This window comes from Natrix helvetica (assembly GCF_964273705.1).
Source record: "Natrix helvetica genome assembly, chromosome: Z".
NCBI lineage: Eukaryota > Metazoa > Chordata > Lepidosauria > Squamata > Natricidae > Natrix > Natrix helvetica.
Window position 1 is genome coordinate 30,301,988 of NC_138554.1, and position 27,764 is coordinate 30,329,751.

Below are 27,764 nucleotides of genomic sequence, written 5' to 3' on the forward strand. Positions count from 1 at the left end.
ACTTTCATAAATTAAAATTTATCTTGATTTCTTTCCCCTGCCTTGGCTGGAAAAGTGAAACAGAATGACTTCCAAGCTTTGTGACATGGAATATGATTGATGTAAATAACCCATGACATTCTGACATTGTGCTGTAATTCCCGGGCTGTAATTCTCAACCTCAGGACTACTGTACATCTGTCTTAAAACTATGTATTAAGGATATATTACATGAATAATACAAACCCTTGGTTTTCCTTACAAAGTCAATACTAATTGCTGCACCAGCATTTTATAAGTGTATGGAAAGTTGAAATGCAATTACTTTCAAGAAGAAACAGAAGTTGGAATCTTTATTTACACAGATACAAAACAGATGTGGAAGACAGATCTGAGGACAGTTCATAAGCTACACCAACCTATCAGACCAAAATAGATTGTGTCTGCATGTGTGTCTGTATGCGTGTGTTCTACAGGAAGAACATCTGAGCTCATTTTCTCCATTAAAAAAAACAACTGCTTCATCTTCCAAATGGTATGTTGCTGGAAAAACGCTGTAACTTCCCCCACAGATCCAGTATTCCATTTCCTACAACATATCATGTTGCAGCAAATACAAAATACATACATTTGGAGTCTGGGAGAAGTTAACATAAGGTCATTTACAGAGGGAAAATTCCCCATCTCCTCCTCCTGCCTATAGCGAATTGTGAATCCTAAAGAAGGGGTGGGGGAGAGAGAAACTTGCTAGAAAGCAGAAATACCCTGAATCAGAATCCCATTTTATGCTACCGTAACTCAACAATATAGATGAAAGTTTTGTTACCAAGTTTTTGTGGGAAGATGGGTTAAAGGCGAGAGGATAAGATGGAGGACATCTTCCCATTAACTGCCATAAGACTGCAGTTTTATCCCAAACGGTATTTTCGCATTGTGGTGGATCAGTTTCCATCATTCCAAGTCAGCAGATTCAATGATTAAAAACACAAATCTGTTTATAGTCATGTTTGTGTAGGATTGGGGGGACAGGAAAGAGTGGTTATATGGAAAGATTACTTGCAAGTATTGTTTATGGTGCTATTCTTGTCATTTGTAATTGGATTGTGAGGGAGTCATATCATGATCATTTGATTAAAATTAAGGCTGTTGACAAGGCACGTCATTTTTTTCTTCTTTTCCACCCACTTCAGGCCTGCATGCGTCCTTAGTTTAATCTCATAAACATTCTAAAAGCCTTCTGATTTAACAACAATTTTTTTCTTCATTGCAAAAAAGACAGAAAACTGACATTCCACCACAGTTGACATCAACTTCACCTTCTGTTGACATATAGACTTCGTCTCAACAGAAACCAATTAGATAAATGTAATCTCAGTTCAACTAGCCATGATGAAATATGAATTCTTAACCAGGTTAAATAAAGACTTGGATATGGCTGTAAGCAAGACAATGATAAATAGAAAACATTCAGGAAGAAAGCAAAAGCAGTTCTATACTATTGCTAAGAAAATGTTGTATGTTCATGTAGTCACCACAAATCAAGCTTAACTCAAAGGCATCTCTATCTTTCAAAAAATTTAATTAGTGTTAACCTGAACAAAATGTCATAGCTAGGCGTGTTGTACATCCTATTATGTTTACATGTTTTATGGTTCATGGTTTTGTGAGTTAATCTGACATTCAGGATAAGCATATTGTGAGATCAATCTAAAATATGGAATTCTCCATATAAGTAGCAGAAAAGTTCCCTACCCACCTCACAGGTTGGGATTCTGATGACAACTAAAGATAGACACCTGCACTGTGAAAAATCTTCACATTTACAGGCATATGTGCTTTGGCACTACCTAAGCCTAAGCTTTGATTGTACAATTTCAGGCTTGCAAGCAAATCAGAACATATGCTACTGAATACAATGATCTCTATAGCACAGAAATCTACACTATATACAAAGATATATGTGGAGATTCCCAGTTATCCAGGTCATAGTTATCTCAAAGGTGCTTTTTCAAAATGCAACTGGACTGGGTTGTTTTTTTCTTCCTCAAAGTACATCTCATCCAAACAGCTTCTTCAGTTCTGACTGAATGGTGGAGAATGGAAGGATTTATATTCCTTGCAGTCATCTGGTCAGCATTTTTTTTAGAATTGTTGAGGCCACTTGGGGCACAGATAGACCTCCAAGAGGTCTCAACAACTCTCAGAAAGAGTGCCAATGACCAGATGACTGCAAGGAATATAAATCCATTCTCCACCATTCAATCGGAATGAAAAAAAAGCTTCTGGGATGAGAAGTGAAACATCTTCCTCAAGGAAAAAGACAGTCTAGTTGCCCTTTTTAAAAAGCACATTTGAGATATGTTCACAGATGTCATTTCCAATTTGATATCAGAGCTGTGATTTAGAAATAGGACAGCTCTTTTCTGCTTGTGTGGTGAATTTTACAGGTTTCTTTTTAATAATGCCTCAGTAGTTTCAAGTGCCACTGGAGTTCCATGCTATCTTTTTTCCTTTGGTCTGTGCTGAAATTACCCTATGCTAGAAGAAGCAACCACACATAATCCTTTTGCAACTGAACATATAGATTACAACAAATGGGAACTAAATTCTAAAACAACTGAAAAGCAACAGATTGTTTGCCTGTAATTTGCATTAACAGTATGCATCAACCCTTTTCAATGACTGCAGTATTTCACAGGGAGCAAAAAAAAAAAGACATACATTCACAGGGGAATCCAAGAATTATATTCAAAGGTTCCTTCCTCCAATGGAAAGAGTCTTCCACTGATAGAAAAGATCCTTTTGTCAGAGGAAGTCAACCTTTGGATCTAATCCCAAATGTCTCAAACACTTCAGTTGAAAGGAAATGGCATTTCCCTCTCCAATTTAGAAGGTTCTTAAAGGATATTATGGAAAACAGGTCAATCGGGGGTTATAGTCATTGTAACTAAATGTCATCTCCATTATGTGCTATTCTTTTGAATAGCAGATTCTGAGAATTACTGTTAACTATGACTTCTAATTTAGATCTTCCATTTATCTAATCATCACTATCATCTAAATGAACCATTAACGAACAGATGTCCTTCAATTGCAAATGAAATTCTACGGAAGGTATCCCAAATACATCCGGAAGACACCAAAACACTGTTCTATCAGAAAGATCTGTGTGAAAAAGCATGCAGACAAGAGATTAAGATTTAGCTAGTATCAACTGTTGGTTTCTAGCAGTGGTGAAACCTAAAATGTGATTGGATGGGTGTGGCTATGTAGTCATGTGACTGGGGGGTCAAAAGACAGAAACTTACAATGTCCTGCTGGAGCAGGGGGTTGGACTAGATGACCCCCAGGTCCTTTCCAGCTCTGGATTGCTGTGCTCTTTCACGGTATCCTCTGAAGCTGCGTCTAGTGCCAAGTTTGTAGTCTTTCCTCCCTCTTCTTTTTCCCTCCCTTTCTTTTTTCTTTCTTTCCTTTCTTTCTCCCTTTCCTCCTTTTCCCCCATCCCTCTTTCTTTCTTTCTTTCTTTTGCAGCACCGCCCATCCCCTCTCCCATTTTTGGCCTTGCAGGCATCAGGGAGTAAAACGGACCCAAATGCTAATTTTTTTTAAAAAAAACAGTTTCTACCATTGTGTAGCACAGCTGATTGTCAGATCTTTTTTAACTTTTTTAAGCATTTTTTTACTACCGGTTCAGGTAAACCGGCACGAACCGGTAGCATTTAACCCCTGGTTTCTAGACATAAGAAATATAAAGCATAGATCACTTAATATCTATATTGTGGTACAGTAAGATGTAGTATATCTATATAAACTGAAGTTTGTTCTAAATCTGGTTCTATACAAATAGCTATACATATCCACCTATGCAAGCACTGAATAATTCCCCTTTTGCGTTGATTCATAAATGGTCATCCAAGCAGGGCCTGACCTAATCACTTAACAGAATAACAGAGTTGGAAGGGACCTTGGAAGTCTTCTAGTCCAACCATCTGCTGAAGCAGTAGAGTTTACAAGTGGCTGTCCAGTCTCTTAAAAATCTTGCTCCATCAATGATGGAGCATCCACAACTTTTGAAGGAGTGTCATTCCACTAACGAGTCATCCACATGATTGGAACACTGGCACAGAAATCAAGTAATAGTTTGTTCCAACTGGGCTGCTTTTAGTATTGCTACGGCATCTCCCAGACCAAAATGGAAAGGATGAAAAGAATTGGAAAATTCTGCAGAAAATAAGGGCTATCAGAATCTCCTTGTTTAAAAAGCATGGCCTCTCTAGCAAATTGATCCAGAGAGCAATGAACAGGAATGGCGTATCTGCTCATCTCTGCTTGTGGATCTTCTAGGAACATCATACTGGATGTTACTACAGATTATCTTCTTTTAACAACCACATCTGAACTCACAACAGTGTTGAATGAGTGGTAGATGCAACCAGTCCTCATATTTATGCCAGCTGCAGTGTCCCCATGATTACCTGCTCACATTTGCAATATTCTTTGCCAAAGTGTTACAAGCAGAATCAATGGGGATGCCAGCAAGAATTTACAAAACTCTTAACATTGTCACTTAACAACTTAAATCATTTGCTTAATGATGCAAACCGGAAGTGCTAGAATTTCCACTGCCAAGCAGCAGAGTCACGTTGTTACAATTTATGATTCTGCCACTTAGTGATGGAAATTCTGACCTTAATTCCTTTTGTTTACATGAGGACTGCATGTATATCCAGGTTTTATGGATGATGTTCATAAAACTGAAGGATTCTAGTAGGTGACATTAATTGGCTTTTTTTTGGAAATGGACTCACTAGCCTGCTGCTTCCTTTTCAACTTTTCTTCATTCTCTTATTTATTTTCCCTTTATTTCCAAATCTCTTTTTGTTTACACTTTCCATGTAGTACCCCCTCGGGGAGGCCTGCCTCCTGTTTTGAAAGCCAGAGGCCTTCAGTAACATGATCAGGCACTGGTGTCATTCTGGGTTGTGTTTGGTGGCTTGAGGCAAGAGAGTGGTTTCCGCAGACAGTTGTGATGTGGCGAGGACCCAGGCTTGCCTCACTCAGTCCTCGTGATGTTTAGTAAGATGTCATAAATGTTGGTTAAAGGACAAGCTTGTTGGAAGAGCCTGCAGAGACTCTATGCTGATATTCACAGGAAAGTTTTGGGCTGCAATCTGAAGCCATGGTTAGCTGAGCTAAGTACACAATTCATAAAGTTTATATAAACTATATATAAAATATATATATAGTTACATAAACTATACAATTTTCTGGTTAGGTCATGTTGCTGGAATTGCAACCCAGATTGCCCCAAGTTATTTTACTGCTCACAATGGAAAATGCAAATGGTTGATTGCACCATTACAGAAGTAATTACCCTCTGTATGTTGCACCTGAACATATACTCCCAGTATACTTCATTTCTGGTCATGCTGTTTGGAGTTACAGCTCACAATATCCTCCACAAACTCTACCGATAGGAACTAAAACTGAATAATGCATTTACACATCAGTCTTCATTAATATCAGCAAAAAAATATTTCTTGTAGGGCCATTTTGTGTCCCTTCCCCCAAAACAAACCATCTATGATTAATGGCATCCAAAATCTGTTTCTCCATTGTCTTTACCCATTATCTCACGAAGTTATCCCATTAACTTCACTCCAGTTGGTCAATGTTTCTTAACTGTAACATCTACTTCAACCCTATGTAATGGAACAGAGGAGCAGAGACAGCAGAGGGCTGCTTTGCCTTGGAAAGTCCTAGAAAATAAGCATGTTGGGGACAAAAACTGTTCCAACTTCAGTATTTTGAAATCAAAGCAGGCAAAAATAATGAAAGAAGTGCAGATACTAGTCAGGGAGAGACGTTAATACTTTCTAAACAGCAAATGCAGAATGATGCTGTGCTATTTAGAGTAGAGATGATCTAGACCAGGAGTGTCAAACTCAAGGCCCACAGGCCGGATCTGGTTTTGATCTGGCCCACAGGGCTGCCCTGGGAACACCATACAGCTTTCCCGAGCTCCATTTTCACTGGCAGAGTTGGCAGGAGACCATCGCAACCAAAAACTGAGCTTGTGAGCCCATTTTCGCTTGCAGAGCACTCAGGCCACCATAGGCGCCCCCGACATGAGTGATGTTGAGCTGGCTACACTCACACCAGCCCCCACCACACACACACAGTCATCACCCCCCCCCCTTCAGGGTCAAACACAACCCTGATGCGAAATTGAATTTGACAGCCCTGATCAAAAAGTATCATCCATTAGAAGGGAACTGCTGAGTGTCCCACACACTCTGATGCATCTCTCTATCCTCTGAATCCAAAGCACTGCACACACTACTGATTTTCCTAAAGCTAACTAGCTTTAGGCAAATTAGTTAGTTAACTAACTAACTTGTGAAACTGAGAGATGTGAAAATCATAAGATAGTAGACGAAAAGTGTCATGATGCAAAATTCACATATCTAAACCTGCGTGAGAGATCAGGGCTTGCAAAACAATCCTTTGTCTGCGATCTTGCTGCTTTGGACCCCCTTATAGGTGCTGCTAGTGGAACTCCTTGCAATAGTCACCAATTTGGATGTGTCAACAACTGATCCTATCATTCCCTAAGTTAGTCATGCACAATGTTGGTTTGATGAATGTTAGGTGCAGTCCTGAACATCTGAATGCCATAATGTCAAGGGAAACTGATAAACAAGCCTCAGGTTCCATCGTAACTTATTCTGCCATACAGTTGTGGATAACCATTAAAGCACTAGAGAAACATTCATCAATCTGGAACTCTCCAGATGTATTGAATTTAGAATTTTCAGAATTCCCAATCAGATAATTTTTGCCACACTGGTTAGGGAATACTCTTTTGGAAGAATAATCCAACAATTGAGACATCCAGATCAGGGATTGCCACATTAGAGATTAAATTTTCTACTACTTATTTTTGAAGATTAGAAGGGAAAAACAAATCAAATTCAACATCTCCAGATGATTATAACTTGATGACTTACCTGTCAGAGCAAAAACTCCTGATTGAAGAAGATTCCAGTTTACAGATTCCCCAAGACGAGCCACCGTGGGTAAACGGGAATTTTGTATTTCCCCAGGACTCTGATCAGCTGCTATGTCTACGGTCTCTTCTTTCCCATCAACACTTGTTAATTCATTCTTACTGGGCAAGTCAGTAAGCTCTGGTTCTTTGCTGTCAAGACCTTGTTCCACCATACACTGGTCTTCAGAAATCTCCACTTCTTTTTCTTGGACACTCACCTCCTCAGTACCAATTCTTGGTTCATTAGTCTTGGGTTTAGCATTTGGCTCTTCAGGATTAAGTTTCGGGTCTTCTATGTTTCCTTCTCCAGAGCTGCCTTCATTGTCACCAATGGTACATTTTCCTGTGCTGTCTTCTGGCTCTGTAGCACTGGCAATACAGTCTCCAGTGCTGACAGCCAAGTCAGCATTGTTGGCTCCTTCAACTCCAGTTTCAAAGCTTTGGTTTCCTGCAATGCTGCTACCTTTCTCTTGGGTGTCATCGCACTCTGGGGCATCATCGCACTCTGTGATATCAACACAGGATACTTTGATGCTGTCTGGATCTCTGGTACTAACATAAACACTTCCGGTCCCAGAATCCTGTTCTCCTGGACCAGCACACGCCTCGTCCTTTTCAACACCTGTTTTAAGATCAGAACTTTCTGTTTCTTGGTTAGCAGAATCTGACCCTTGTTTAACTCGACCACCAGCTCCTTTCCCAGCACCTTTCTTTTTCCTCCGGTTTCCCTTGGTGGTACGTTTTGGAGTTGCTAAAGCTGGAGAAGGGCTTTCCTTACTCTCTTCCTTAGGAGGAGTTGGATCTCGGTAAATGGATTCAAGAAATTCTTCTTTCCCCAGGACTGCATCTTCAGCAACGGCATCACTACTGCTCAGAATAAGTGATGGTTTTGTTTCAACGGGATCTAGGGTTTCCTCCAGTTGTTTAGGATTCAAGTTCCCAACTGATCCGGGACTTTCTAAGACTGGGTCCAAAGCTGGGCTAGGATTTGATCTCAGCTGAGCTACCTTCTCATCCTGGTTTCCCTTCTCTTGGCTAGACTTCTCTGCCTCCTCAGTTTTGCAAGCCTGTCGCAAAGCAAAGTTCTCCCCGCAGCCGGACTTATGATGGAGCCAGGCGCGGTGGCGCCGGTTCCTATTTTTGCTATGTCCCTTGCGAGCAGGCATCGTCTGAATCTCAGCAGTGCAAGGTTGTGGGATTCTGGGTGCTTGATGCAAGGTGGGACTGACCTCCAAGAGGTGAACGTACTCCCCCTCAGATTCCCGGTTCTCTCCGCCAGAATGACGCCCGTCACCAGGACTCCTTGCCCCCAGGATCTCGGGAGTCAAATCTGTAGGGCAGTGCTGCCCCACAATAAATCCATCTTTGTGCACAAACTGAGGATACACAAGCTCAGCCCAGGGCAAGCTCAGCACTTTTTCTCCAGCTGCCAGCAAGCAGCGTTCCAGGCGCCCTACTCTACGTTCTTTGTTGATGCCAGTAAGCCATTCAATGGTGAACAGGAATCGATAGGAGTCAGGAGACACAGGCAATTCCTGCACTCCGCGGCCCTCCAGTGAGAGGCATTTCAGGACTAGGCGGGGAGCACATTCCCGGTGAGGCACCACTTGCAAGTAGAAATCCCCGGGGCTCAAGTGTTGCCACGGCAAAGAACCCAGCTGGACAAGGACTTTTTCATGAAGGCACAGGGGCCAACCTTCATGGCAAAAGACAAAGCCACTATACTGAGCCTGAGGAAGAAGGAAAGAGAGAAGAAAGGGAAGTCAGCTAAATGTTATATTAAGAGATACAGAATACTGGAACCTATATACAGGTAGTCCTTGACTTACAACAGTTCATTTAGTGACTGTTCAAAGCTACTACAGCACCGAAAAAAAGTGACTTATGATCTTTTTTCACACTTATGACCGTTGCAGCATCCCCAGCGTCACATGTTTTACATTCAGATGGTTGACAGCTGCTTCATGTTTACGACAATTGCAGTGTCCCAGGGTCATGTAAATCACCTTTTGGGACCTTCTGATAAGCAAAGTCAATGGGGAAGCCAGATTCACTTAACACCCGGGTTACTAATTTGACAACTGCAGTGATTCGCTTAACAAATGTGGCAAGAAAAGTTGTAAAATGGGGGCAAAACTCACTTAATCAATTTCTCACTTAGCAACAGGAATTTTGGGCTCAATTGTGGTCGTAAGTCGAGGACTGCCTGTATGCAATACCAATATTGCATTAATCGGTAGTATATCATTTTTTTTCTTCCCACCATGTAGAAACAACAAGCATATCCTAGCATAACTCAGTTCTGGTATTTTACCACAATAAAGAACTTGTTTAGAATTCTACACAAAAACTAAAATTGCCAAATAACAGAAGGACAAGAGTGTGTAATGGGGGAGAGAGGGGAATCTAAGAACATTTTTAAGACACTCCTTGACATCTATATATCCCACCCCAAATCCACTTTGCTAATACTTGCTTGCCATGTAAGTTTACTTATGAAAGAGTTCCAATAAGAAAATGTGGGAATGTGATATAATAGTCCTTGACTTACTACCAGTCATTTATCAAGCTATGACAAATTCAAAAAAAGTTACTCACAACTGTCCTGAAGGTTATGACTGCCACACTATCCCTGGTTTTGTGACTGTATGTTGGGCACTTGGCAACCGGCTCACATTTACAACCAGTTGCAGCACGGGATCACATTTTCCCAAAAAAAAAACAACCCATTCAATAAGCTGGATTTGGAGTTACAACCACACAATTCACTTAACAACTATGGTGGCTCACTTACTGACCATCATAAAAATGATCCTAAAATCAAGTCTGGTCGCAAGGGCGACTCAAGTTATGACCACAATTTACAAACAAAATTCTGGGCTCAACTGTGGCTATATGTCAAGCATTATCTACAGAATTAAAATTTAAAAAATACCCAGGAACTAAAGAAAAATTTCCTATACTTAAATTTGGATTACAGAAGCTGCGGCCCTCCAAGTATTGGATAACATTTATGGCAGGGGTGTCCAAACGTGGGAACTTTAGGACTTGTGGACTTCAACTTCCAGAATTCCCCAGTTGAAGTCCACAAGTCTTAAAGTTCCCAAGTTTGGAAACCCCTGATTTATGGGAATTGTTGGGGGATGGAATTCAACACCCTCTGGAAGGCCACCGATGTCCTAGCTAACTTTCACACAGAGAGCCACTATGGGATTCTGGCACAAGCATTGATTATTTCTCTATTGCCCAACACTGCCAAGCTAGATTTCCTGTTCAGAAGTACTCCAGACGAACAGAGAGCCAAACCGAAGCAGGAGCTCACACAGGCTTCACTCTGGATGCGAGCCAAGATGTGCTTGGCAGGAACAAGGAAGTCAAGGGTGTAGCGCAGTGCATCGTGTTGGTACGTCCGCTCCAGCACTTCGAAGACCTGACTCAGAAGGGTGGGGGCCGTGGCTTCGAAAGGAGGGTACAAGGCAGCTAGTGTGCTCTGGACACATTCTTCCACAGGCTCAGGTTCCTGCAAAAACAAAGAATATGTAAGGGTAGGGCATGAGCCTCTAAGAGCGTTTCAACCAGCCATCCAATCCCCCTGAAACTATGCAATGAAACAAGTGCTGTTTCCTTTATCTACTCCCAAAGAATTGCAACTGTTCCCCTCCTTGCCCCAATGCAAGGAATGCCCTTCGCAGGTTTGTGGTTTCTGTATACTTCATACCTCGTGATGCTGCCCTAGGACTGGGACCTCTTGCCTTCAACCTTTTCTATTTGATGTCCTTTCATTGCCTTGCTCAGCCAATTAAAGGGAAGAGCCAGGTTGCTATGGTTACCTGCAGCCATGAGCAACTGGTCACATTTTATGCCTGGAGGAAGACCACTGCCCCCTAGTGATGTGTCAAAAGGAACAAGGGGCAGCCAGGAAATTGCTCAGGGCAATGTGCACAGAGACCGGCAGTGTGTAAAAAGAGCAGAGGACATGAGGGGGCAGCAAGAATGAAAACGGTTGGAAAGGCGCCAAGGAGTATGGAGAGCGGAGGTTCCATCTGGAATACATTAGCAGCTGTGAGCTCATTCCTTCCGCAGCTCCACCCAGCAAAGGAAATTGTGGAGAGTAGAGGGAGGGAGGGGTAGAGAGGGGAAAGACAGAGAAAGAGAGAGAGAGGGAGAGGGAGAGGGAGAGAGAGAGAAGAGGGGGCAATAGCAAGAGAAATAGCCATTGTGTCTTAAACCTACCAGTGTACCTACTAAAGAGTCACTATCATTTTTTTCAGAGGCATACCCTGAATTCAAATCTCACCCTGGAAGATGCTGCAGGGAAATCACAAGAACTATGTACCCTTGCCTTGCTTCTGAGTCCAGATTAAATAATTTTATTAAATCATTCCTGATTGCTTCTTTGTTCTTGAGCATTCCAAAATCTACAAAGTTACGCTGGGCCTTGATGTGACAATTAGACAAAGAAAATCTTATTAAACCAAGGGCATGAAAATGTGTGGTTGTCTTCTGTAGCAATTACAGTTCCAAAAGCTCCTTTGAAAGAGGGAAGCAAAACCACTGTTAATCTTGGCTTACTTTGTACCTTTTACCACTATCTGGTGAAACTGCCTGATGGTGAATGGAAGGGGACATATGGAGTCATTATGTAGCAGCAGTCCTTTCTGTATGTCCATTATTTCAATAGCTTACCTAATATTCGTCAGCAAGGGTTTTAAAAAATTGCAAAAAATTTAAAGGACCCTTTAGTCTAATAGAACTAGTTTTGCCATTAGGAAATAGTAAGAGAGCAACTTCAAGCAGCTGACTTGAATTTTTTTTTTAAAAAAATAGGTCATTTAAATATGTTTGTTATGTACTGTTTTGTTTGGGGGAGGAAGGAATGCTTGTTATTATTTTGCCATGTTTTTAGAAGTAACAGAACTACTCTTGGGTAACTAAGCACCCTATTTGGTGAAAGAAGGAAGCGCCATTATTTTTATGTTTTAGGCTGCAAAATGCAGGTGTCCAGCCTCGTCTGGGAGACTGGAGTACTTCAATACCAGCACTTTCCAAAATAAGAAATGCTGAACTGAAATTCAGTTTGAATGTCCTTTCATCTATCAGAGATAAATACAGACTCCTTAACCGTGGCTTACAGAAGTTACAGGCAGTATATGCAGCATATCAGGGATATACAGAAGTAAAAACAGCATTTAGGGGATTCAAGCCAATAATTCAGGTAACTGGATTATTTGTGAATAATCTATTCCCAGTAATATTCCTGAAACAAATGAAGTCATGCTGGTCGTAAGAGAAAAAAATCTGTAATAAAGGAATATTTTATTATTAAACCAATCGAATCTGTACAAACTAGCATGCTTGAGCCAACTCAAGGTTCAGAAATCATGAGCAACCTTTCAAGTTTCAAGAACTTTTTCATCAGGCAGAGTGCTTAAAAACATTGTAGGTAACAGTATGACCGATGGTTAAGCCATGTCTGCACAGGAAGGTTTTTAATTCAGCCTAGGAATAACCTACTTTTAAGCATGGCTTAAATATCAGTTACAGGTTTTGGTGGTGCCTTGTGTTTTAACCTCTGATGAAGGAACTTAGAATCTGCAACTTAGAATCAGAATTGGGATTTATTGCATGAATCATGCGGCCACTGAACACGAGGTCATTAAGAGAATCCAAACCCATTGATAGGCTCAATATACAGGAGGATCTTGACAAACCTGAACATTGGGCACTATCTAACAAAATGAAATTCAATGGTGAAAAGAGTAAGGTTCTACATTTAGGCAAAAAAACAAAATGCGCAGGTACAGTATAGGTGGCACCTTGCTCAATAGTAGTAACTGTGAGAGGGATCTTGGAATCCTAGTGGACAACCATTTAAATATGAGCCAGCAGTGTGCAGCAGCTGCCAAAAAAGCCAACACAGTCCTAGGCTGCATCAACAGAGGGATAGAATCAAGATCACGTGAAGTGTTAATACCACTTTATAATGCCTTGGTAAGGCCACACTTGGAATACTGCATTGAGTTTTGGTTGCCACGATGCAGAAAAGATGTGGACACTCTAGAAAGAGTGCAGAGAAGAGCAACGAAGATGATTAGGGGACTGGAGACTAAAACATATGAAGAACGGTTGCAGGAACTGGGTATGTTTAGCTTAAGAGAAAGAAGGACTAGGGGAGACATGATAGCAGTGTTCCCATATCTCAGGGATTGCCACAAAGAAGAGGGAGTCAAACTATTCTCCAAAGCACCTGAACAAGAAGCAATGTGTGGAAACTAATCAAGGAAAGAAGCAACTTAGAACTGAGGAGAAATTTCCTGACAGTTAGAACAATTAATCAGTGGAACAGCTTACCTTCAAAAGTTGTGAATGCCCCAAAACTGGAAGTCTTTAAGAAGATGTTGGATAGCCATTTGTCTGAAATGGTATAGGGTTTCCTGCCTAAGCAGAGAGTTGGACTAGAAAACCTCCAAGGTCCCTTCCAACTCTGCTATTGTATTGTATTGACTTTGCTTGTCAGAAGCTGTCTGGAAAGATGCAACATGGCAATCACAAGACCCAGGGATGCTGCAACCTTCATAAATAAATGACGGTTGCCAAGGACCCCAATTTTGATCACATGTCTGTGGAGATGCTGCAATAGTTGTAAGTGCGAGGACCTGTCATACTTTCTTCAGTGCCACTGTAAAAACTTCGAACAATGGCTAACAAATGGTTGCTAAATCAGGGACTGAATGTATTTTGTCAACTCTGCATTGGGCTGTTGCAGACTTTGCTGTTCTCAATTAGGCAGCTCAGTTCTTGATATAGAAAGCTCTTAAGAAACTGTCTGCCATTTCAGATTGTTTAACTGGAAGGCAAGGCAATACTCCAGCACTTCTACATGCAAAACAGGTGTTGTGCCCTGGGGGGAGGGAAGTCCTTTCCCCAAGAGCCCTCCCCTCCACATACACCACACCAAACCACACCACACACACACACATACAGAGGGAAGTGGTCCTCTTCCCACAAAGAAGTTCAAAGTCAAGAACCAGGTTGCTTTCTGGGATTCTCCCTCCCCCCTTAACTGAAACGTGAGTCAAAAGAAACTATTTTTTTAAAAAGGTGGAGGCACAAAGGTCCCAAATTCCACCATTACCCCAGGCCCAATGCACACGCAAACTTCTCTCTCTTTTGCCACTTTCTGGCAAAGGGGAAGGAAAATACAGACTTGCAGTCAGCCAAGCTTGAATTTTATATCCCTGACAGGAAGAGGCAATTCCCCTCCCCTTTAGACCTAGACACTGGCAGGAAGAGTGGGGAGGCCCCTTCTTGGCTCTGAGTCCTGGAGGGTGTGCAAGGCAGACAGATCCACGTGAGAAGCGTGGCTGATGGAAACACAGACAGATCTTCTCCAAGCATTACTGCCAATATTCAGCCTCCACTCACTCACACACAGAGAAACAGATTCTCTGTATTTCCATCTACTATTTACCAGTGGTTTCCCCCCCCCAGTGAATATCTTGGCAGGCAAAAGTTACTACCCCTGCAGAAGAGAAAAGTTCTGTGAAACCCCAAGATGTGCAGGATTAAATTTTTGGTGAGGGTAGAGGTGGGGGAGAGAAAGATTAGGCCTAAATATGCTCAGTAGCCCCAAATGTTGGTGAATTACTGATAGGAGACAGAAGGAGAATAGAACGAAATACTCGAGCGCAGGAGGAATTCATATGTCAAATGGCAGATCTCATCAGAAAGCCATGCTCAAAGAGTTTTCCTTTTATATCATGGACAAAGTTTTGGAGGGGAAACCTACAGGTGATTTTCTTACCTGAGCCACTGTACATACTAAATAGATTTAATTGATTAATTAGGTATCTATGCTGCCTTTCCTCCAGGAGCTCAAGGCAATATATGTAGCTCAGCCACCAAATGTTTTTCCTTATAACAACCCTAAGAGCAGGGGTGAAATCAACTTATCTTTGCTACCGTTTCACAAATGTGAGCATAAGCGCCACCACTGTGCATGCGCAGGACCTTCCACACATGTGCAGTGTCAAAAATGGGATGTGATGACGTACCGTGGGGTGGGCGGAGCCTCCCGCTGTCACCACTACCGGTTCACCTGAACCAGATACAACCGGTCGAATTTCACCCCTGCCTAAGAGGTCGTTTGGGCTAAGAGTGTTTCTGATCCTAGGTCACCTGATGAACTTCCATCCCTGAGGATGGTGGATGAGAACCTGGCTTTCTCTGAAGTTGCTCAAGACATAGCCCACTATACCACACAGACTCAGTTTCTTTTATTTTTTTAGAAGGGTATGTCATTATATCAGCTAGCTTTTGAATGACACAGGATCCTCCAGCGTGCCTTCCTGGAAATACAAAATGGGCAGCTACAAAATACAAAATGAAACCTTGATGAAGAAAAGTAGCTTTTTGCCAAAAGCAACTGTCTTATTTTAGAATAATTATACTGGAATCATGGCCACACACAAGCATACATATTTCTGTCAGTATGATTATTAATATAAATCAAACTAGCTTCTCCACACTCGCCTGCTACATGAGGACTGATCTGAAGTCATAGTTTAACTTGCAAGCTTGATTCCTAATTGTTGGAGATTGTTCAAAGATATTTTACTGTTTGAAATGAAGGACAAAAAGACATTTTACTCATTCAGCCTACAGACATTCTTTGATAGCCATCCTGGGAGGCAGTTTTATCAAAGAGAAAAACAATCGCTGAGTTTGCACAATATATTTACCCATGCTGAACTTATCCATGGTTTGCTCACTGATTCAAAGGACCGGATTTCCATAACATGCTTGTCTGGAAAGTAATCGTACAGATTGTCATTGCACAATCTGCTAGGCTAAACTGTGATTGCTTTGTATTTATACAGCTCAGCCACAAAATACTCCAAAGCGAAGCAGCATGTTTTTAAACTACTTTCTAATTTATAATCCAACTTAGACACTACGATGCAATGTCTCTTATACTGGCAAAAGGTAGTGGCATGGTTACAGCTAACCGTATAGCACTTAACAATTGTATGACATTTGCTGCCTTCCAAGTGTCATCAAAACATATTTACTGTAATAAATATTGAAGGATATTGTTCAATAATTTCTGGATAGCCACTAGTTCCCAATACCAATAGCACTTAGACTTATATACCACTTCACAGTGCTTTACAGTCAGCATGTTGCCCCCAACAATCTGGGTCCTCGTTTTACCAATCTTGTAAAACCTTGAGCCGGTCAATGTTAAACAGCCAATGTTAACCAATACTTTATCCTTCTCCAGCAATGATTCTGATACATCAGGGCTAACCTTTCCCATAACAATGAAAGTTACCAATTGCTAGTGGACTATTACTATGTCTCTGTATACAGGTGGTTCTCAACTTACTGTATAGACATTTGCTTAATTAGCATTCGAAGTTATGATGCTGATGCAAGAAGTGACTAATGACAAAGCCCTGTACTTAAAGCTATCACTCAATTCTCATAATCATGTGATCAAAATTCAGGCACTTGGCAATCAGCATATATTTATGACCATCATAAGGTCATGTGATTGCCTTTGCGATCTTCCCAGGCAGTTTCCAAAAGCAAAGTCAATGGGGAAAGCTGAATTTGCTTAACAACTGAGGGAAAAATGGTCATGAAATCAGGTGTAACTCACTTAACGACCACCTCACTTAGCAAAGGGAGTTCCTCTTCCAATTGTGGTCATAAGTCAAGGACTACCTGCAACCAACTTCCCCTTTACTAGATTAAGAGGGAGGGATAGATACATCTTTAGTGTGGTTCCTAGAATATTCAAACGCATTACCTCAACAATCTTCACAAGAAGTCCTTTCAATTATTATTCCCATGATATATAAACAGGAGTGGCTGAGAGAGAGATCCTCTTAATTAAAATGGCTTGCTGGTGAACTTAGTTGAATGATGGACATATAATCGTTCACCACTTTATCTCCTCACTCAGTGACTTCACACAGTGCATTCATTTCACACTGATGAAAAATCACAAACATAGAAAAATTGCACTGCTGGTTTGCTAAAGAAAAATAGAGATTACTTCAGATTTACAAAGTTTACTTTGAGTTGTTTCATTTATTTTTAAACAAAATACCCAAGACCCAGGTACAAAACACATGCACTTAAAAAGAAGAATTTTGTGTCCACAAATTGATTACAGAACTGAATTCTGTTTAACTTCCTTCCACATACTCAAAAATGTGTTCTGATTATTTCCAACTTTGACAGTAGAATGATCAAGTGGGTTTCTTATTCTTTTTTTGTATTATTACCAAAAAACGTATCTTTCATTTGATTTAAAAGTTGCAAACTACTCTTTTTGTAAATCAGAATAGAGATAATTTAGCTTCCTGGCCTGACTTTAGGCAACTTTCTTCTTACTCATAAATACTGGCTGCTGTTCTAAACAGAAATTATTTAAATTGCTTATCCCCACTGGCCTGGAGCTCAAAAAACACACTGTAGGCTGTCAGCCAGATGTCCAGGTAAAAACAATACTTTTCCATTCTTACGAATGCTATAAGTATTGCTGGTAAATCATATTTGATTTCAAGAATTTGCTTTGCAATGTTTCTTAGAATGCAATAAATTTTACAATTCTGAAATCCTGTTTATTTTTAATTATTAATATATTATTTAAAAGATATTCCCAGTAAAGAGTACCTTTGCTATTAATGCAACAGTAATCTGGGTTAACACATGCAACAGGATCTGTTATTTTTTTCTTTAAATTATTCTCTCTTTCCAAATATATTTCTGGCTCACTCATCTTTGGAAAGCGTCACCTTAAACTCAAAATTGTGGCTGGGGTATTCAGGCACCATTGGTTATCATGATTACACTTCTGCAAACGTTTGCATACTCAGAAGTGGTTTCCATGGTGAAAAAGAAACCTTGAAAAATTACCTATGAACTGGCTTAGGTGAATAATTGTAGTGCTTTTTTCCTTGGTAAATCTCCACAATAAATTCAATCCCTTAGATACTTTGGGTTGAAGTTAAGAACTCCCACCAAAGCAGCCAATATATGCACAAAATTATTGGAAATTATTTTATATCTGGCCAAATATAGAGTGGGTTCATGCATTATACTAAGCCATAATACGTTTTGTTTAGTTTGGGTTTATCATTCTGGATAAAGTCAGTCCCTGTGGTTTGCAAAATATGCAGGCTTCAGCATATCACAGTATAACAAACCAGTGATTGTGCTTATGCAGTCATATTTTGGCTAAATATGTGTTAACCCAGATTATTTATTAGTTTACTCGGTGTTGTCTTTCCTGACTTGAAATAGCATTCTCAAACCTCAGGTATTCATATTGCTTTTTCTATGTGCCATTCTCTGCTCCTTTTTGCCTTGGTTGCACATTGGCCCTTTCTTCCTACAAGACCTATGCTCTGCCATAAGTTGTGGCTTTGTTTTTGACACCTCAAGCATTGAAACAAGGTGCAGTCCTGTACAGGTCTGTGAGCACAGCCTAAGCACACAAGTCGCAATATATATAGCTATACTGTCAGTGTGCCTAGCTAACCAAAAATAATTTGGCTAGTTAGGACCACATTTGAAGCTACCAAACAGAAAACGGGAGAAAATGGAAATCTTCAATAGATAGGCAGTTTGGTCTAAACATACTGGGGTGAAGAGAGTACAAATTGGAGACAAAGCAGACTGAAAACATTCTTGATCCATTTCCCACCAACCATTTCTGGGGTTCTAGCTCTCTCCCCAAAATATTTTCTTTCCCATCACTATTAGGCCTCAAGATTATCTCACCCATGCACTCCAGTTCCCAGAACTGGGAAAACAGCTGGTGGGATCTGTAATAAAGAAGTACCAAATGAGGAGGAATTAAAAAATGTTTCTGTTTTGCTTCTAAAGTACTCATTTGAGACAATGTATGTCTCTTCCAGCAATTTGTTCCTTTTTAAAAAAAATACTGAATGAAAACTAACTCCAACTTCGGATCAATCTTCTTGTAATTTTTTTCAACAGGACTTCAGTTTTTAACCTTCCCTGAATCATAGTTTTATCTACATCCTGAAGGGCTTAAAACTATTCTGCTTAAACCATCCAACTTTAGTTCAACTAAAAGAATAGCCCCGTCAAGACTCAGTGGTGAGATCACCAGAGTAAAATCCAGCTTTTCAAATGCTTGATTTATCCCACTCTTCCAAAACAGGAAAGTATTTTTTTTCCTCATGAATGTAATCAATAAACCTGATGTTATTAAGGGACAGAGGAGGAAAACACAAAGCCAAATGAAAAACAAGGCAAAACCCAGCATTAAATCAAATCAGACAGCATGGTGTTTGGGGGGGGGGGGGGACAGACTCAAGATCCATGAGCTCACTGCCTTCTGAAGCCAGTCATTATCTTTCTGCTCAGTCTACCTTATAGGGTTGTTGTTGGAAGAGATAGAAAGAAGAAAAGCCGTAAAGCATGCCATCTTGAGCTTCCAAAGTACAGGCAGAATATAGAGGCAACAGACAAGTAATAAATATAAGTTATATTAGAGTTTATCTGATATTAAAGATGTAGAAACACAAAGAGATATTGGTTGCTAATCACCAGTGTGTGATGAAAGAGCTTCAAACCAGCTCAAAAATTATACTTCTGTATTCCGTGTTAATTAATCCGAGTAATTTCTAGTTCCCTATTCAGAACTATAAAAGATAGTCTGAGCTTCATCTTTTCATTCATATAAACCTGTTCTGGGGGGGGGGGAGAGAGAAAGGTGGGGATCCATTTATTTGACTATTTTGATGAAAGAGCAGAATTGCTACCATCGGCTTGAGCCTGTTCCATCATTAGCCCTTACTTACGATTAAACATGGTTAATTAATCTTCGGCGATATATTGCGCCAAGATAATAACTCCCTCCAATTCTCTTAGGAGCTAATGGTTTCTTACAACAGCCGAGCTTAGACCACCCGCCCCGCGTCTCCATTCCACACCAACGATGTCCCACAGCTCTTGTCCAGCGCTCGTCTCAGTCCTTGAAGGTGACCAGGCAGAATTCCTTTCCCATGTCTGTCCTCCCCACAACAAGGCATCACAATGCCCACCTCTTTGCGATAGCCAGCAGACTGCGTTACCTTCCCCCCCACCCCTCCGCACTCCCCCTCTGCCCGGGAAAATCGCGCAAAAGCTCAACTCACCATGGCGCATTCAGGCGGACGCACAGACGGGACGGGCTCGCCTGATCTGTGGCTGCCGCCTCCAGTCGAGATTCCGCGCGTTGCGCCCCCCTCCCCGCCTCGGCCTGCTAGCCCAGCCTGGAGCCACCCCCTGGCAAAAATCCCGGCCCCCGACGCCGCGGCTGCCTACAGCTGCAGTCCCTGCCGGAGCCCGGGCAAGGGCACGTGGAGACGCGACTGCGGCAGCACTGAGTGAATGGGGAAAGGAGAGGAGGGGGAATCGTCTCTGCTCTCCGCCTCCTACAAGTACCCTTGAGAAGGAGAGCCGCGAGTCCTTCGAAAAGATCTCAGCTCGATTGCGAGTCGCCACTCCAGACGGCTCACTCGGCGCTTTATATTTATTGCCTCGGAGGTAGTTAAGGGGAGTGCCTCTGAGTTTGTGCAGAGTGCATGTTTCTCGGATCAGAGAAAACGATGATCCACACTTCCGTTTTCGGGAAGCAACATTAAAAGACCTGCATGTCAGACGGGTTACATTCTTGCAATTTTTTGAAACCCAAACTCTGTTTTCTCTGTGAAAGAAATATTTAAAAAAATGTTTGAAGAAAACCATATCTTTGGAGACTCGGTGTGGTGCAGTAATTAGAGGATTGAATTAGGGGAAGTCAGATCTCCACCTTGCTGCAGCCAGTGACTGGGCCCTCACAACAACTTAATCTGGTTACTTAATTCATTGGGTTTCTGCCATGAATCCTAACTTAACTCAAGCCAAACCTAACCTTAGTAATTAAAACACCTGAAGTGCACAATACAGCTCCTTTAAAGCAGCAGTCAGGCCTTTATATCAGCTGGTTGTGAGCAAAACTGAGGACAAACTATGATTCTGTTGTTGGGAGCTTACTGTGAATTTAATCTTTCTGGTTTCTAAACTACTATTGTTAAGATGTGCGATGTGGAAAAAAAATTTGTGAACACCAGCAAAACAATTATTTAGATTATTGTATAACAAAACCAGCACCTCTCAGTCTAATCTACTGTATTTTGCAAAGATGTTGCGAGGATATAGCAGGGAGCAGAATTGTATACTCTGTATTTAGTTCTTAGAAGAGAGATGAAATATAAATGTAATCATAAAGAAATGTTCTTAAGTGGAGCTACTTTGAAAATTGCTGGTTCGTGTTGCTTTTAGGTAGCGTTTGAATTACTGTATGCCAGAGGTGGCCGTCTCCTTGGTTACCGTTGTCAGACTGGGCAGCATGTAAAAAAGGACAGGTTACTGCACCTTTAATAGTTGTGTAAAAAAAAAGGGGGGAGCACCTTAACATGCATGCTAAATAAGGTTGATGCCAGAGTGTGCAAGCCAGGATTTACTTCTAAACAACAAGATGCATGCTGTGAACTACCCACTTAAACAAAAATATAATTTGTCTTCTTTTAAAATACAATATCAATAATATGACCGCTACCACGATTATTTAATCCTTAATCCCATTTATCAGCTTCATTACTAAAACTGGACAAATACAGCTAGTCCTTGCGTTACAACATTCATTTAGTGACTGTCCAAAATTACAGTGGCAATAAAGAGGTGACTTACGATTGTTTTTCACATTTATAAACGTTGCAGCAACCCCATGGTCATGTGACCAAAATTCGAACACTTGGCAACTGTCTCATGTTTATGACAGTTGCAGTGCCCTGGTGTCTTATGATCAGCTTTTGTGAACTTGTGACTAGCAAAGTCAAAGGGAAAGTCAGATTCACTTAATAACCATATGATTAACTTAACAATTGCATTGATTCCCTTAACTGTGTCAAGAAAGGTCCCAAGATAGAGCAAAATTCACTTAACAAATGTTTCACTTAGCAACAGAAATTTTGGGGTCAATTGTGGTCGTAAATTGAGAACTAACTAATGTTTGGAGGTACTCTGGGAAGCTGCATCCTTAATTAAATTTCTATAGGGGTCAAAGACTTTTCATCCTACTCAAATACAGGTAGTCCTCTATTTACAATAATTCATTTAGTGACTGTTCAAAGTAGTGGTGGGTTGCAGGCGGTACACCCCAGTACGGGTGTACCGGAGCCTGCCCAGAACACCAGGTACCATTACGGTATGGTGCTCTGGCGCCCCCCCCCCACCTGAGCTCCCTACCTGTCTTTTAAGCTTTTGGCACTTCCATGCATGCACATGGTGCATATGGCACCTGCGCAATGCTCCGCCAAGCAGCTGGAGCATTGCAGAGGCATCGCAGGCAGGTATGACACATGTGCGCACCGCTCACGTCCATGTGGGTGACGCCAGGCGCTTTCCAATCGTACCGGTTGGAACAGGATCCAGAACCCACCACTGGTTCAAAGTTGCAACAGCACTGAAAAATATAACTTACAACCATTTTTCACTTTTATGACCATTGTAGCATCCCTATAGTCATGTGATTTACATTCAGATGCTTAGTTCATATTTATGACTGTTGCAGTGTCCTGGCATCATATGATCCACTTAACAACCATGTCATTAGTTTAACAACTTCAGTAATTCACTTAACAATGTGCCAAGACAAATCAGAAAATGGGGAAAAACTCAATTAGCAAATTTCTTACTTAGAAACAGAAATTTTGGACTCAATTGCCGTTGTAAGTCGAGGACTATCTGTATTAAGCCTGCCTGCTATACTTCAAGTTAGTGGTACTCAAATCTGGGTAAATTATCCAACATTGGGGAGGAGGGGAATTGGGTCCAAGAGTAGGGAAGGAATGGGGATTTTTCAGTATCCTTCCCCTGGAGTGGGGTCTGAATGAAAATTTTGCAATATCCTTCCTCCAAGAGTAGGGAGGGAATGGGGATTTTTCAATATCCTTCCCCTGGAGTGGGGTGAGAATGGAGATTTTGCAGTATCCTTCCTCCAAGAGTAGGGAGGGAATGGGGATTTTTCAGTATCCTTCCCCTGGAGTGGGGTGTGAATGGAGATTTTGTAATATCCTTCCTCCAAGAGTAGGGAGGGAATGGGGATTTTTCAGTATCCTTCCCCTGGAGTGGGGTGTGAATGGAGATTTTGCAATATCCTTCCTCCAAGAGTAGGGAGGGAATGGGGATTTTTCAATATCCTTCCCCTGGAGTGGGGTGAGAATGGAGATTTTGCAGTATCCTTCCTCCAAGAGTAGGGAGGGAATGGGGATTTTTCAATATCCTTCCCCTGGATTGGGGTGAGAATGGAGATTTTGCAGTATCCTTCCTCCAAGAGTAGGGAGGGAATGGGGATTTTTCAATATCCTTCCCCTGGAGTGGGGTGAGAATGGAGATTTTGCAGTATCCTTCCTCCAAGAGTAGGGAGGGAATGTGGATTTTTCAATATCCTTCCCCTGGAGTGGGGTGAGAATGGAGATTTTGCAGTATCCTTCCTCCAAGAGTAGGGAGGGAATGGGGATTTTTCAATATCCTTCCCCTGGAGTGGGGTGAGAATGGAGATTTTGCAGTATCCTTCCTCCAAGAGTAGGGAGGGAATGGGGATTTTTCAATATCCTTCCCCTAGAGTGGGGTGAGAATGGAGATTTTGCAGTATCCTTCCTCCAAGAGTAGGGAGGGAATGGGGATTTTTCAATATCCTTCCCCTGGAGTGGGGTGAGAATGGAGATTTTGCAGTATCCTTCCCCTGCCATGCCCAGAGAGCTATGAGGAACCAGGGGTAGGGGGAAGTCGACCAGATGGTTGGCTTTTTCACTAGTTGCTTATTCATAACTTTGCACATGCCAAGAGGCAGCTGGATCAAAAAAACCCACAAGACTGCAGTCAAAATCCTGCCTTGCGTTTAACTATACAGTATTCAGTGGTGCAATTGGAATCACCAATTGGATCACCCCTATAGACTCTTCACTCCCCAGGTACTCAGCCATCAATTGGTTTGTGAAAAATGGGTCATCGTTTTAAAAGTGGCTCATTGAAACAGAGCATTGCTAGTAGCTACATTACTAACATACAGAAAACTGAAGTACTGAGCAGATCTTGAATGTGAATTTACATGTGTCGTCCCAAGTGTAATACCGTACAATAATCTCCCACAGAAAAGACAAAATAAGAGATACTATGATAAACATCTAAAAATGGGTTTCCATGAGGAATGAAGATCCCTTGCTCCAAGGCCTTTTGCACTCCAGCCAACAAGTCTGTGTTAAGAATTATCCCTTATTATGGCATGAAGTACATAAAATCATTCAATTGGAAGGTAAATAATTTCAAGAAATGATTTAGTTGTAAAGGGTCTTTAAAAATGGAAGGGATGGGAAGAAATGCACAAATACAATCATAATCCTTACTTATTTGCGGGGGGGGGGACCCTTAAAGGCAAAAAAATGTGTGGGACAGTGTTTAATTGGCTGGAGCCCACCTTTGTTGAATGTTTGTTTAGACCAGAGGTGTCAAACTCGCATCATCACGGTGTGCGTCATGTGACGTATCACGACTTTTTCCCCCCTTTACTAAACTGGGCGTGGGCATGGCCAGCGTGTAACGTTATCTGGGCCACGAGTTTGACAGCCCTGATTTAGACCATGGTTACAGGATGTTTGATATATGTTACACCATAGTTAAATGGCTATATTGAACATTTACAAATCCACAGTCATATTTAATGTATTTATACCAGAACTATTAATATCTAGGTGACATACAAATCATCAATCCTGAAGGACGAAGGCAAGGGGTTTCTTTAAACCAGGCATTTTGTCCTAATAGTTGCTAGCTGCCTTTCTCCAGATTGTCTATAAATTTATTTATTTTTGTTTATCCTAAATATTTGACAATGATATATTTCCTCTGAAGATGGAAGATGATTTAGAAAAGGTATAACAAGTGCAGGAGGATTTGAGAGAGGAAAAAAGAGATAAAATTCCAAAATTGCCTTCTAATGTGTTATTTATTGTTATCCAATAAAGTAAATTAACTTCTGCAACAGTTTTTAATCTTTTTAAACTTTCTGTGTTTGCCAATGCAGAATCACAACTCACCTACATAGCTATGGGATAAATAGTACACATTCTAAATTAACTTTTGTTCTCCAATTTCTAGTAATTAACTGCTGGGCCACACACAGACATTCTAATACAGACTAGCACTGTTTCAGTATATGTCAATAGGAGGAATAGGAGGGCTACTTTTTTTCAAGGTTTTTCTTTTAGTGTCTGTTTGGATTCCAGGAAAAAAAAAATAAAGCAAACTAACTAAACTTTCCAGCCTATTTGGTTCCAGCTGGGCTAAGCCTGAAATGAAAGAAGGACAGGGTGGAATAAGGATTTTTAGACCCAAGAAACTGGCAGTTGCAGAGAAAGTCAAATGACTTTGCTTTCATCAGTTTCCAGACTTTCAGCCAGAAGAACGAATAAGTTTAAGGAGTATTTTTTTTTTATTAAAATCCTATAGTCAGAAAAAGCAGACTGTGAGGTAAAGCCAGCTTTCTGCCAACCCAGTTGGGCCTCCTAGCCTCCCCCTTCCCCCTTTCTACAGCCCCTTCTTGCCTGCCCACACATTTTCTGCCAGTGTCATGTAGCCCCTTGTGTTTGTAGGCTCTGCTTTTGCCCTGGTTCCCCTTTTAAACATTGATTCCCTGCTGCTCAGCTCCCCGTCACCTCCATCCCCGTAGACTGGTGCCTCTTACATCCATCCTTCCCTTAGTTTAATCTTAAGGAATACAGAAGAAGCTGTTTCTGCAAACAGCATGAATAACAGGGTAGATAAAACTCACATTGCTAGGACCTAAATATGATTACTGTCATTACAGGTTATAGAAATGTAATGCACACTAAATTTTTTGTTATTGTTATTTTTATTTTTTTGCTCGTCTTCCCCTCCAAGAGGATACATTAATTCTGCTTAATTTGCACTTTGGATGTTGGCTGTATTCATATTTCCACTTGCTATTCACTGCTTACTTCAGTAACATTTGTTTTGAAAGGAAAAAAAGAACTAGATCCATTTTTTTCCCTTACAGTGGAATCCAGGGCAGACTACAAGTTGGAAATATAACCAGGTACGGATAGTCCTTGATTTAGGACAATTGAAACCAGAATTTCCTTTGCTAAGGAATGTGGTTTTTAAGGTAAGTTACTATTTTCAGTGTCATTGTAACTTTGAATGGTTATTAAATGAATTGTTATAAATTGAGAACTACGTATACCAACTGTGCTACACTTTGTTTAGCCCCTACAAGGTTCCTGTAGTCAATGCCTTTACACAGATACATCATGTGCATCCTTGTGTCCCTCCAGTTTCCTAAATGACCTCTGAGCATATTTAAACTGCTTTTCTTTACTCTTCTGAGTCACTATAACAGCATTATAACAGCAATAAGCCATCAGGATTAGAGAAAACATCTTGTCGTAGTAAAAGAGAAGCTCCAGCATGTTTAAGTTCAAGAATCAAGGTTTCTTGCAGAATTGCTCTCCGCTCTTACTCCAGGGAAGGTTTCTTCTAGACTCTGCATCTTTTTTGGGTAAACGTTGTCAAAGGATTCAGACTATGCCATAGTAAAATCAGACCTCCAGTCTCCACAAATACCTGGAAAATAAGATTGAACACATTAAAAATGTGCATGCACACATTTGAACTAAATGAAAATGTTCTTGGTCTACAGAAACCTGAAGCTCTTTATAGAAGTCCTTCAAATTGAGTTACATTTGTGGTGGCTATATGGAGATGTCCCTCTAGTCTCCTTGGTAACAAAACAGAACAAAACAGCCTGTCTGCCTTCTTGGGAGATGTTTGGGAAATCTAACCTATAAGATCTCTTCATATGCATCTCCAGAAATAAGTTGTATGCTAAAATTTCGTTTGCAACACATACAAGACTAAATGAGATTGGTTAGTTTGCAATGTAGCGTGTTGTATAAATCCAGCCTATAGACTTAATTTGTAGTTCAATACATTGAGGGAATGTATGCAAAGAGTTAGGTCATAATAATTCAAGTAACTCGGGATTATTGTGCCATATAAACAAACTAAAACGGATCCAAAAGTTGAGCTTGCAAGAGTAGAACTGCCAGCTTTTGTGCAAATAAATATAATACAATGTACTGTGGAAAGTTATTACCCAACCGTTCCCCCCCAAAATGAAATATCCTAGGAAATATTGAAAAGGCAAAATATTATATTTCTCTGGATGTGAAAAGGAAGAAACATGTTTTAAATTGAGAGTAGCTCCCTGTAGCTTCCTGCCTCCATCCACTTTGTCAATGGGCCAATAAGAAGGCCAAGCCAGTCCCTTTACATAATAAAGAGTTCTCCCCTTCAGCTCCAGGGGGATGGGATTAAGGCATGAAAATATTGGCCCTTTATCCAACTCCCCACATGGCATCTGAGAACTCAACCAAACCTCAAAATGCAGCCTAGAGAATTGCCCCTGAATGGCCCCATGGGAGTCTGACGACCAATCAGAAGACAAGCTCAAGATCAAAGGCCAGAGAGCGCATAAAACCAGGGACTCAGCATCTCAGTCCTGCCTTCTCTTCTTCTCCCCAACATTGAAGCATGTGATCATCTTTTCTGTTCAGGACTCAAGCCATGTGGTCCTGTCCACCATTAA

General features: G+C 41.0%; 1 protein-coding gene across 5 annotated transcripts in view; it reads right to left on the reverse strand.

The window, feature by feature from the left end:
* ARHGEF40 (Rho guanine nucleotide exchange factor 40) overlaps positions 1–20,571 on the reverse strand; it is a 43,226-nt gene extending 22,655 nt beyond the window's left edge. For all 5 annotated transcript variants that reach the window (XM_081932450.1, XM_081932451.1, XM_081932452.1 and 2 more), the window contains exons 1-3: positions 20,212–20,571; positions 10,353–10,550; positions 6,990–8,760 (exon numbers count right to left, since the gene is read on the reverse strand). In XM_081932450.1, coding sequence (XP_081788576.1) covers positions 6,990–8,760; positions 10,353–10,550; positions 20,212–20,214 — 1,972 coding nt within the window. In that variant the 5' untranslated portion in view covers positions 20,215–20,571. The remainder of the gene's footprint in view (positions 1–6,989; positions 8,761–10,352; positions 10,551–20,211) is intronic.
* Positions 20,572–27,764: the final 7,193 nt, after the last annotated feature.